Source organism: Sphaeramia orbicularis, chromosome 9 (assembly GCF_902148855.1).
Source record: "Sphaeramia orbicularis chromosome 9, fSphaOr1.1, whole genome shotgun sequence".
Lineage (NCBI taxonomy): Eukaryota > Metazoa > Chordata > Actinopteri > Kurtiformes > Apogonidae > Sphaeramia > Sphaeramia orbicularis.
In genome coordinates, this window is record NC_043965.1 from 39,470,042 (window position 1) to 39,482,891 (window position 12,850).

The 12,850-nt window shown below is 34.9% G+C and overlaps 1 protein-coding gene across 2 annotated transcripts in view; it reads left to right on the forward strand.

Moving 5' to 3' along the window:
• bicdl1 (BICD family like cargo adaptor 1) overlaps positions 1 to 12,850 on the forward strand; it is a 61,433-nt gene that overhangs the window by 45,928 nt on the left and 2,655 nt on the right. For both annotated transcript variants that reach the window (XM_030142701.1, XM_030142702.1), the window contains 2 exons: positions 3,074 to 3,204; positions 6,503 to 6,623. In XM_030142701.1, coding sequence (XP_029998561.1) covers positions 3,074 to 3,204; positions 6,503 to 6,623 — 252 coding nt within the window. The remainder of the gene's footprint in view (positions 1 to 3,073; positions 3,205 to 6,502; positions 6,624 to 12,850) is intronic.

Here is a 12,850-nt window from a genome sequence, read left to right on the forward strand (position 1 = left end):
AATGTGAATAACCTGAAGAAATATGAACAACATGAAATGTCTTGAGAAAAGTAAATGCAATTTTACCAATATTATACCTGTTACTAAATGTTTTGTATATTTCTAATTGTAATGTAAGTTGTAAAGCACATGTGTAAATGATAAACTGATAAACTGAGGCAGAATATTGTTAAAATTACACTTTTTTTTCTTAAGACATTTCAAGTTGTTCACGTTATTCAGATTTTTAAGGAAATGTTGTAGATATAAACACTACCATAATGTAATTTTACTTTTTTCACTGGCTAAAATTACACTTATTTTTCTTAAGAAATTTCATTTTTTTCAGGTTATTCACATCTTTTTTTGTTTGGATAGTTTATTAAAGTAAATATTTTCATAATTGAATAGGGGGGTTTTTTGCACTAAAACAAAGTCAAAATTTGCAGTTGTCATTATTTCTAGGTTATTATGTTATTATTTTTGGTCCGGCCCAGTGGAGATCATATTGGGGTAAATGTGGCCCCTGAACGAAAATGAGTTTGACACCCCTGGATTAGAGTATAACTGGATTGTGACACCGCACCAACACAACAACCCGCATAAAACACAACACAAAAAAAATAGGAGTCCCCTCCGTTTAATAGACCCTTGTTGTAAATGGCACACGTGCAGTAGACCCCACCCCCCCAATACAAGAGGCAGGAGAGCATCAGGGCGTAAGGTGGTGCTTGGGTGCACCAGGCCCAAGCACCACCAACCCCAGTAAACGTCACATCCCGAAAAGAATCAAGACCTTCATTAGAAATGGAATCTGTGCATAGGTCTGTAGGTAACTCTGAGAAGTGTAGATGCTCCAGGATACCTCAGTGAGTAACTCTGCTGGATTATAACGTGGGAGCCTGGGGTTCAACTTCCAGATCAAGCAGATGCATTAATACAGTTTAATCCTCACATTGATTTTCTTCTTTTTTAATGCCATGTGATCTACCCACACTACTTTCACCCCTAGCATTGTCCATACTATCAGTGGAAAAGACACGTGTCAGGGACATGTCTGACTTTAACAAAAGAGTCACAGAAAAATGTGCATGTTTGAAGGATAGATGGGTGAAATTTGCATCTAAAAAAATAACTGAAAACACACACTGTGCATTTTTATTTTAATGTAAATGGATAATTTAAAATAGTGGTGTATGTGCTTTGGCGTATCCTAGTGGTGATATGTGGTTATAGTGCAGATGAAAACTGACTTACATACTGTGCCCCACCAAAAAATAATTCCACCAGCCACCATTGTAATTGAAGATCATTATTAGTGAATGTGTACAACAAGTGCAGTGCAGATGTACTAAAACTACTGTGTGCATGTTGGCTATGTTTTTAATACATTTCATCTACGTCGTCTTGCTTTTGTAGCTTGGCTTTCTTTAATTCACAGGTGTCAAACATGCGGCCCGGGGGCCAAATCCGGCCCACCAAAGGGTCCAGTCTGGCCCTTGGGATGAATTTGTGAAATGCAAAAATAGATATAAAGAAATTAACAATCATTTTAGTTCAGATTCCACATGCAGGCCAATTCAATCTCCATTGGGTCAGACCAGTAAAATACTATCATAATAACATATAAATACTCACAACTCCACATTTTTCTCTTTGTAAATGTAAATGTTTTCATGTATTTACATGAAAACGTTTTGAAAATGTTTTCATGTATTTACATGAAAACATAGTGTAATTTCTCAAAAAAATGTGAATAATCTGAACAAATGTAAAGAACCTGAAATGTCTTAAGAAAAATAAGTGTAATTTTAACAATATTCTGCCTGATACTAAATGATTTGTGTATTTGTAGATCCGCTGTGATCTGTACGTTGTAATGAACATGAGTAAATGATAAACTGAGGCAGAATATTGTTAAAATTACACTTATTCTTTCAGTTTGTTGAAGTTATTCACATTGTTTGAAAGGATAGTTTGTAGATGTAAACATTTTCATAGTTTAATTTGACTTTTTTCACTGTAAAATATAGAGAAAAGTTTGGAGGTGACATTATTTATATATTATTATGTTATTATTTTACTGGTTCGGCCCACTGCAGATCAAATTAAGATGAATGTGGGTCCTGAAGTAAAATGAGTTGGACACCCCTGCTTTAAAGGACCATTCAGATGTTTATAAGAGCAAGTGTTATGAATATGTGTGTATTAATTTGTTTGTGGGAACTGTTATGATATTTATTATGTTAACTATTGATCTATGCAGTGAATATTGGGATTACTGTCTTGGTGCAGTCATGGGTGGGGCTACTGCTTTTATAATCCAGCTCCTGTTTTTCTTTTTTACTTGTGAGCTGAGTGTGTTTCTCTGTTTAACTCTGATGTATTTCTGCAGGAGTCTACACAACCACTAGGCCTCACCAGAGCCACTTTGTACATGTTTTCCCTTTTGTTTTCTATTCTTTTGTCACTTTGATTTTGGTAATGATTTTAATCTTGCACTGTACCTTAGAATTTGGGTCTGCTTCACCTCCACATTGAGGTCAATAAATTGCACCGTGAACTAAAATCCTCCTTTCTCCATATGTGGGTTAGGACCGCAATCTATCATAGTCAGTTACACACTTTTGACTTTGGTATTAGTTGGGGTTGCAGTGGTGTAATTGTGTAATACCATACTGTGATATTATGACCTGATATTTTTGTCACATCACATCATTGCAACCCTCACATCGACTTTGTCACCCAATTTGAAACACGAGAAATATTCTATTCATTCTATTCACACGCTCCTTTTGTTGTCCATCTTGTCTATGTGTCCTAGGAATGTGTTGGTCCAGTTTGGTGAAAGTGTCACTAGTCTTAGAAAGACACTCCTAAAAACACAGCTTCCTCTATTTCAGGAAGATGCCACTTGTTTCCGACAGAAGCCCAGCTGACAGGATGTGAAACAGGCACCATGAGATAAATAAGGATTATATTGGAGATACTTTGACTGGGTCCTGGGTTTGTGCAGATGCCCGATTCAACTGATTCAGCTGATTGATTCCCATGTCTCTAACCCCTGTCTATTGTTCTGTGTTGTGGCCTGTAGATGGCGCTGCTCTCTGTAGAGATGTGCTCTCTGAGGGAGGAGAACGAGCGAATCAGGGCGATGGCTGAAGTCCGAGAACCCAGCGAACAGCTCCAGAGCGCAATCAGAGACAGAGATGACGCCATAGCCAAGTAAGAGCAAACACTAGGCAGACAATGTCCGAATCACAAATGGTTCAAATTAACTTAACCCTTAAAGACCTACAGCTCTTTTTGTGGTGCCTTCTAAATATATTTTCTCTATATTTAACCCTTTTTAAGTGATTCATCACCATTATTATTATTATTATTATTATTATTATTATTATTATTATTATTATTATTATTATTATCATTATTATTATTATTATTATTATTATAGCGACTTCAACAAAAAAGAGTCACTGAGAGGCTGAGGACAGGGCTTTCCTTGGTCTGATGTGCTTAACCCTTTCATGCGTAGTGGTCACTACAGTGGACAGCTATTCTTCAATGTCATTTAACCTCTATAACAATACCGGCATAATATCTGCATGAGTGAATATAAAGGCAAGGAAATAAAATGTTATTAATATTGAACCCATAAAGACCCAGCACTTATTTTATGGCAGTTCCCAAATGATTTTTTACTCTCTATTTAACCTTTTTTAAGTATTTATCCATATTTATTATTATATTATCCTCTGTATTTGGCATTTTTTCAGTGCAGAGTAGGTATTGTCGTATATTTATTCTGTCGATCACGTTGATGTTCATTAAAACTCAGAGTAAATTCAAAGTTTATTAAATCAGAAACAGTGAAAACATGGGACAAAAGTGACTTTTTCAGCAAATTTATTATTAATCAAGTGTGTCCATCCACTGTCATTGATCCAACTCCATGGGTTTTACTGGTGAATCAATTTTGTAGAAGATGATGGTGTTTCCATGGTAACTACAGAGCCTCTAAACGTCCAAATAGGTCATATTTAATGACCGTGAAAAGATGACATACTGTATTTTACACTAATTATTTACATTTTCATTGAGTTAAAAAAAAAAAATGTCCTGCTGAGTGGACATTTTTTTAAATCCATGAAAAATAGGTTCATAAAAATTTTCAATTGCATAGTTTTATTCATGCCTAAAGAGGAATAAAATCACTCAAGAAAAAAAAAAATTGATTAAGGTTCTCATAATTCATGCATGAAAGGGTTAATGGAGAAAAATCACTACGATTCGAAAAGAAGTTAAGCTTTTTATTAACAGAAAAAAGTATAATCAACTTATGATACCATGCACAAACTTGTAATTAAAGTGATTACACTGATCAAAGAAAATAGTGGTCAACAAAAAATACAGTGTCCCCGTTCAAACCTCTCTCTCTCTCTCCATCTGCACAGGTGAGTAGGTGCCTATATTAACATCTCCGCCCATATCTATGCCCATTACATATTCCCTCATCAACATGATCACACAAAACCCTAAATAATATCATAAACAATAACAAACCCTAATACTTAAACAATCATACCCCTACAAAATATATCTAAATTCATTCATGGCTCTATTCATGGCATTATCCTCTGCATTTGGCATTTTTCAGTGAAAATCTGGTATTTTTCTATATTTAATTCACTGATCATTTAAAATATAACACCAAGTCATTAGTCATCTAGTCAAAAATACTAAAGATCAATGATCAGATACATTTTTAAACAGCACAAATCACATTTAAGGCAAATAAATAAATAAAAACTAAAGAAAATCCAGAAAACATTTATTAATAGGGAAGGGGATTTTAAAAATATAAGGTACACACAACTAGGAGGAAATTTGTGTTACTGTCTGGGTATAATTATGTAACAGCATTAATGTGGAGTTAAAACAACGTCCACAGGTTAAAGAGATGATTTTGATGAGATATGGGGATCAAAATGTTTGAATATCGGTGGGTTCTCTTCTGCTTATTTTTTTTAGTGTGAGGCAAAAATAATAATAATAAGAAAGATATTTTGTTTTATTTTATCTTATTTTATTTTAATATTAAGATTAACCACTTGCATCTTAAAATAATATCAAGAGGTTGAAATATTTTAATATCTGATTTTGGGAAAGGGGTGGGATTAAGTATTTACATGTAAATTACGCTAAAATTCTATTACTTATGTCTTTTGTATATTAGTATACATTTCTGTGTTGTTTTGGTTTGTCTTATGTTGATAATTTGCTTTTGGCATTTGCTTTTGTTGGTGGTTGTGTTGTGTCTTTTGAAATTAAACATTCATTTATTCATTCATTCACATAAATAAAATCACTAGACTCTTTCCACCTTCACTTAAACTCAAAAACTGATCTGATTTTTTGTCTTGAATTTCCCTCGACATTAATAATCTATCTATCTATCTATCTATCTATCTATCTATCTATCTATCTATCTATCTATCTATCTATCTATCTATCTATCTATCTATCTATCTATCTATCTATCTATCTATCTATCTATCTATCTATCTGTCTGTCTGTCTGTCTGTCTGTCTGTCTGTCTGTCTGTCTGTCTGTCTATCTGATCATAACTTGGTTTGATTGAATGAAGTTTCTGCTATTGGCTAATCTGTTGTTTTGCGTTACGTTGAAATGATTCCCACTGGAAACAAATGGCTTTTAACCCTCTGCCTTTTAGGCACACTTTGCACTTCATTTTAAAAAACTTCATATTATTTTTCACAATTTAAATAAGGTTAGAATTCAAAAGTTGTTCATTTTTGCAAGATCTTTAAAATTCTGGCCACCAACTAAAATTTACACATTGTAAACAAAAGAAAATTACCAGACTAGCATCTGTCTCCCAAGTGTGCCTAAAACGCACTATGTCTTCCATTTGATAATTATGATAATGGCTGACCTTGATTTACAAAAATCAAATCAAATTAGAGCAGAAAAATAAATCAATATATAATATTTAATAGTTTGATTTATAGGTGTGCATTTTACGCACACTTGGTGACTGATGCTAGTATTTTTGAACATTTGACCTAGCGCCAAAAATAATAATGCAAATTAACCAATGTTGCTGTTAGTCATTGACATATGCCGGGATGCAAAAATCAAATAATATGTGATCCACTTTTTATGTAGTATATTGAAAAAATTTAATTTTTTGTGTTTTTTGCATCCAAAAAAATGGTTTGTTTACATTACAAACACGGCACTTAAAGGGTTAAAAAATATGACAATTATTGAGTATTTGGTATTTTTATTTACGGCTCAAGTTGATGAAATAGAAAAAAGTGTAAAAGAATTAAAAACAAACTGTATGAAATTTTTTTTTGGACATTATTCCACAAGTGTGCGAAAAAAGCACACTTGGTGCTTAGTAAGGGCCTTGCTGGACGGGATACCAGAGGGTTAATTAAACTTTTAAAAGAGGGATGAGGACGTCACAGGGTCTCTGTCTTCTTGTGTTTTTCAGGAAGAAAGCGGTGGAAATGGAGTTGGCCAAGTGTAAAATAGACATCATGTCTCTGAACAGCCAGCTCCTGGACGCCATCCAGCAGAAGCTCAACCTGTCGCAGCAGCTGGAGGCGTGGCAGGTGGGTCAAAGGTCACAAGTAGTGTTTCAGTAAATACCTAATGGTCTCTAATATGTTGGAAAAGCCTATTAACATTCATAAATACAGCTCCCCTAGAGTATAGAAGTATTAAAATGATCACTCTACAGATTAATTTTCTTCACTCATTTAACTCCACAGCTTCTCTTGTGTCATTCCTCCCTTGTTATATTAATAAAGTCTGTTTGTATACACTAAATTACTCCATTAACACTAGGGTGTGTCTCTCAGTTGTTTGAGTGGGATCAGTGTCAATAAGTCATATTACTGTGTTTCCTCTAATAGTGACAAGGGTCTTTATTTACCTACAGTTTTACAATACAACGGGTCGTCATTTGAAGCAGGATTTATTTCCACTTTGCTCTCTTTGATAACTTGAAATGGTCATATTTCAGTGCATAGTCTTGTTTTGATTTGAAGTTGTTGCATTATGGTGTCAACATAAACTCAATATGTCCTTCCTTAACTCATAAAGACCCAAAAAGTGTTACTTTTCTGGGAGTTCCCAGATGAATTTTTCTTTCTATTTAACCTTTCTTAAGCAATTTCTCACCATTTTTAAAATAACATTATCCACTGTATTTTGTGTTTCTTCAATAAAAATCAGGTATTTTTCCATATTTACTTCAATGATTATGTCGATGTTCATAAAAGCTCAGATTAAAGGTAATTGTCATAATATCAGAAACAGAGAAAAATGAAGAAAATGTGACTTTTTCAACAATATTCAACATTAACTGAACATAAACTTAGTGTCTCCATCTGCTGTCATGGTGAGTCAGTGTTGTAGAAGATGATGATGTTTCCATGGTAACCATGGAGCCTCTGAACATCCACATGGGTCATACCTGATGACCATGAAAAGATGACAAACTGCCTTTTACACCCATTACTGATATGGATCTATAGGTTTAAGGGATCAGAAATTATTAAGCATTTTATATTGGTAGATGATTTTGGTCACCAATGGTTTTTTAGGTCTTTATGGGTTAATGTCTTTATGCTGTGGAAAATTCGGACTCCCTTGCAACACTTGAAATTGTAAATATCAGTGTTTTTGGGGGGGTATTTTCTTAATCATCTGCCTCAGAAATTAAATGTGCTAAATCTTATGTTTTAAAACGATGAATGGGAAAACAAATAACAAAAATGCTGGTTGTTTTCCACTAGAAATAACCTTTAAAGTGAATGTATTGTAATGCACAGTCAGTGTTTTAAAGTAGATCTAGTAGCTCCGAGACAAATATTCATTTTCAGTAAAACCCAGTCTCTCATTAATTCTCACATTTTCATATTTTGACCCAAAACTATATATTTGTAAAACTCTGGAAACTACAGCCAACCAGCATTTTTGGTTTAATTTTTCTTTGTCAGTGACTCCAGTCCAGTGAGACCAGTATATTTGTTATGCCTGTGTAACAGAAATTACATTCTCACCATGTTCTAATTGATGACAAAAAAATCCATAATATTTTACCATCATAATTACATTTATAAATGCATACATCATTACGTTTAGGCAATAAAACTACTTTGGTTAGCACTGGAAGAAGATTATGGTTGGTTTCAGATATTAACATCAAAGATAAATAAATACATTGAGTTATTTTTATGTCATATTTGCGAACTGTTTCTGTCTTAAATCAAGCATTTTACAATTTTATATTCAATATATTTAAGTCACAATTTTTCCACATTGAAATGATGTTAATTCACTACATTTTAGTATTTTGTCTGAATAAATGTAATGCAATTGACTTACGTTTATAAAGAAAATCACATTTACAGCTGCAGTTTAGATACACATAAGTTAAACACATTTTAGTAAGAGACAGGGTTGTTCTGTGTTACGAGAGTTCGGCTGAGGTATTAACTCATAAAGTCCCAGTACTACTTTTGCAACATTTTTTCTCTATATTTAACCTTTCTTAAGTGATTTATCACCATTTATTATAATATTATCCTCTGTATTTTGCATTTCTTCGATAAAAATCCCTCATTTTCCCATACTTAATTTTCTGATCATGTAGATGTCGATAAAAGATCAGATTAAAGTTAATTATCATAACATCAGAAACAGAGAAAAATTAAGAAAAAGTAACTTTTTCAGCAAATATCTTATAAATTGAACATAAAACAAGTGTCTCCATCCACTGTCATTGATCCAACTCCATGGTCAATCATTATTGTAGTAGATGACGGTGTTTCCATGACAACTACAGAACCTCTGAACGTCCACATGGGTCATATCTGATGACCATAAAAAGATGAAAAACTGAATTTTTCACCAATTATTTACATGGATTGATAAGGTTAATGGACCAGAAGCTATTAAACATTGCATATTGGAAGATGATTTTGGTCGTTTGGGTCTTTATGGGTTAATACTCAAACACCTGCAGTGACTGAAATCAGAAAATAACACTTTAGATGAGTAATTCTGAGCCATGTGTTGTAAATAGTGTTTTACTCATTTACATTATGAGTGTTAACCCTTCGGTATCCTGTCCACCAAGGCCCTTACTAAGCACCAAGTGTGCCTTTTTGGCACACTTGTGGAATAATGTCAAAAACAATTTTCATACAGTTTGTTTTTAATTCTTTTACACTTTTTTCTATTTCATCAGCTTGAGCCATAAATAAAAATACCAAATACTCAATAATTATCACATTTTTTAACCTTTAAATGCCGTGTTTGTAATGTAAACAAACCATTTTTTCAGATGCAAAAAACAAAAAAATAATTTTTTTTCAATATACTACATAAAAAGTGGATCACATATTATTTGATTTTGCAGCCTGGCATATGTCAATGATTAACTCAAACACTGGTTAATTTGCATGATTATTTTTGGTGCTAGGTCAAATGTTCAAAAATACTAACATCTGTCACCAAGTGTGCCAAAAAGGCACACCTATAAATCAAACTATTAAATATTATATATTGATTTATTTTCCTGCTCTAATTTGATTTTATTTTTGTAAATCAAGGTCAGCCCTAATCATACATATCAAATGGAAGAAATAGTGTGTTTTAGGCACACATGGGAGACAGATGCTAGTCTTGTAATTTTCTTTTGTTTACAATGTGCAAACTTTAGTTGGTGGCCAGAATTTTAAAGATCATGCAAAAATGAACAACTTTTGAATTCTAACCTTATTTAAATTGTGAAAATAATATGAAGTTTTTTAAAATGAAGTGCAAAGTGTGCCTAAAAGGCGCACCCGGATACCGGAGGGTTAATGAAAGTCGTATTTTAAAGCAGTAGTAGTAGTCCTTGTTTTTCCATCCTGTGTTTGGTAGTTGGTCTTTATGTGTTTGTGTGGTTATGGCAGACCCAGATTTTAATTGTGTACTGGTTTTTATTAGAGGATCTACAGTACATATACGGCCTGAGGACACTGTGTGTGTGTGTGTGTGTGTGTGTGTGTGTGTGCGTGTGTGCGTGTGTGTGTGTGTGTGTGTGTGTGCGTGCGTGTGCGTTCCCTCCCTCCCTCACCTGTAACTAGCACCTCTTTCCTCTCTCTTTCCCTGCCTACAGTTTGCCTCCTCAGGGCTTTTTACTGTTTGGCTCTTGTGGTTTCTGATCTAGTGGCCTTTCTCAGCTTCCGTACCACCCTTTCTCCCCTGTGGTACCCCCCTCCTGCCTTAGAGGTGAGCCCAGTCTACGCCGTGTCTCTCTTCCATCCCGCACTAACTCGACTACGCCACGCTGAGCCATTCCATGCCACGGTTTACTGACTCGGAAGAAACGCACATTCAAGCTCGCTTTCTATCTGAAACCATCAGCCATCACTGAGACCCATCCACAGCCTCCACCCTCTGTCTCTGCACCTGACTCTGTCTCATGCTGTTATGTCCTCTGGAGGTTTTTAGCAGATTGGTTCACTGATTATCTTCGCTGATGAACAATAAGAAAACAGATGCCAAAATCATCCTGGCAGATCATAATGCTGTCAGATTATAGATGTAGACGTAGACATAGATTTAGACAGAGACTTAGATTTAGACTTAGATTTAGACATAGACTTAGATTTAGATTTAGACATAGACTTAGACGTAGACTTTGAAATAGAAATAGACATAGGCTTAGACATAGAAATAGATATAGGCATAGACTTAGAAATAGACTTAGACTTAGACATAGATATAGACATTGACATTGACATACATAGACAGATTTAAACATAAACGTATTTATTTATTTACTTTTATTTAATCAGGAAAACCTCATTGAGATGAAAAATCTGTTTTCCAAGAGTGTCCTGGCCAAGACGGGCAGCAGTACATTAAATAGTTACAGACACAAACTTTCATATATAAAAACGAAAACAAGTTTTCAGTACATAAAACACAAAATGAAGTCAAACCTTCAAAAGTCAACTTTGCTAAAAGTGCCCACGAGATGAAGATAAAGTGCATTAGACAAAACATCTGCAGCCAGATGCCTCCATCAACGTAGACTTAGACATAGACAGATATAGACATAAACACTGACATAGACTTAGTCGTAAACATAGACATGGACTTTATTTGTCATTCAGATGTACATCAAAGTGAGATTTTGATGCAAAGGCTCAGAGGGCAGCAAGAATGAATAAAACAAACAAACAAACACTAGATAAAATAAATAAATCTGCATATGGGAGAGTGAGTTGGATGGATGAAGATGACCTAAGAGTGGGGGTGGGAATGTTTATGTGGAGGAGGTTAGTGAGGTACAGTACTGAGGGGTCAGGTGGTTTATGGCCTTGAAGGTGAGATGTAGAATTTTATACATAATACAAAATTTAACAGGAAGTCAGTGGAGTTGCTGCAGGACAGGTGTTATTTATGTGACTCATGGAGGGGGCTCTGGTGATGATACATGCGGCAGAGTTTTGAACCAGTCACAACTAATGAATGGATTTGTCCAGTAAACCAAATAAGAGGGAGTAGCAGTAGTCAAGACATGACCAGACTATGAACCAGAGTTCTAGTATTGTTGGGTGAGAGGGATGGACAGAGACGGGAGATACTGAGCAGGTGGTAGTAGGCTGAACGGGTGGTATTTACCCCGCCCCCCCCCGAAGGGGAGGCAAGGGGTTTTGTTTTTGGTTCAGTTTGTTTGTTTCTTTAATTGTTAACACTCTAGCAGCAAAACTGTCGCTTCAGTTCATACCAAATTCAGTTTATAGATTGGCAGTGACCCAGAATAGATGTCATTACATTTTGGAAACAGTCGGTCAAAGTTCAAATTCTTTATGAATTTTTAAAATCTTGTTTTCTCCCATTTACTTATAATGGGCAAAATTTCAAATGTCTATAAAAGCATCAATTTTGTTTCAATTTACTTCAAACTTGGCACATATATCGAGGCAATTGATATGCTGACATCAACACTCGCATAGACATGATGACATCAGCTGGATCAATGCCAAAAAAAGCTACAATACTTGCGAGGGGTGGGGTTTGTTGTGCCTGGCACCACTTGTGTTAATATGATATTGGAATGAGAGAGTGTTATCGGAGATGATGCCCAGACTCTTAACCCTCTTTAGATCCCATTCATGCCCATTTTAGTTGTTTCTAACACATCAGCACTGAGGGCTAAATGTTCACTTGCTGCCTTATATGTCCCACCCACTGACAGGTTCTACTATAATGAGATAAACCAAATTAATACAACTTTGCCTGTCAGTCCTAATGGTATGGCGGATCAGTTTATATGTCAGTCAATTAAAACTTACACTGAAGGCACTGACTAAAGTAAAAGGAAAACGACTTGTCTCTGGGAATAAAAGTAAAAAGTACCTTATTTAACATTTATCTTCAGTGGGACTCTTTGCATTCGGCTAGTATTACCTGTGGACCTCTGGGAATTTGTAATAATTCTGGTGGTCAACTGTTTTAATCCTTTCTGAATCTGCCACGTCTCTAACTTATAAAGCAAAAATTCAACTGTAAATGACCTATTTTTTCAGCAAACACATAGATTTTGTGGTTATATTATTCCCATGCAAATACATACCTCTGTGATTTTAAGATGTGATTGAATTTCTAGTGCATCAGTGCTGCAGAAGATGAGGTAGAACACAGGTGTCAAACATGCGGCCCGGGGGACAAAACCGGCCCGCCAAAGGCTCCAATCCGACCCGTGGGATGAATTTGCAAAGTGCAAGTTAGGGCGTCAAACTCAAACATAACATCATAATAATCTATAAATAAT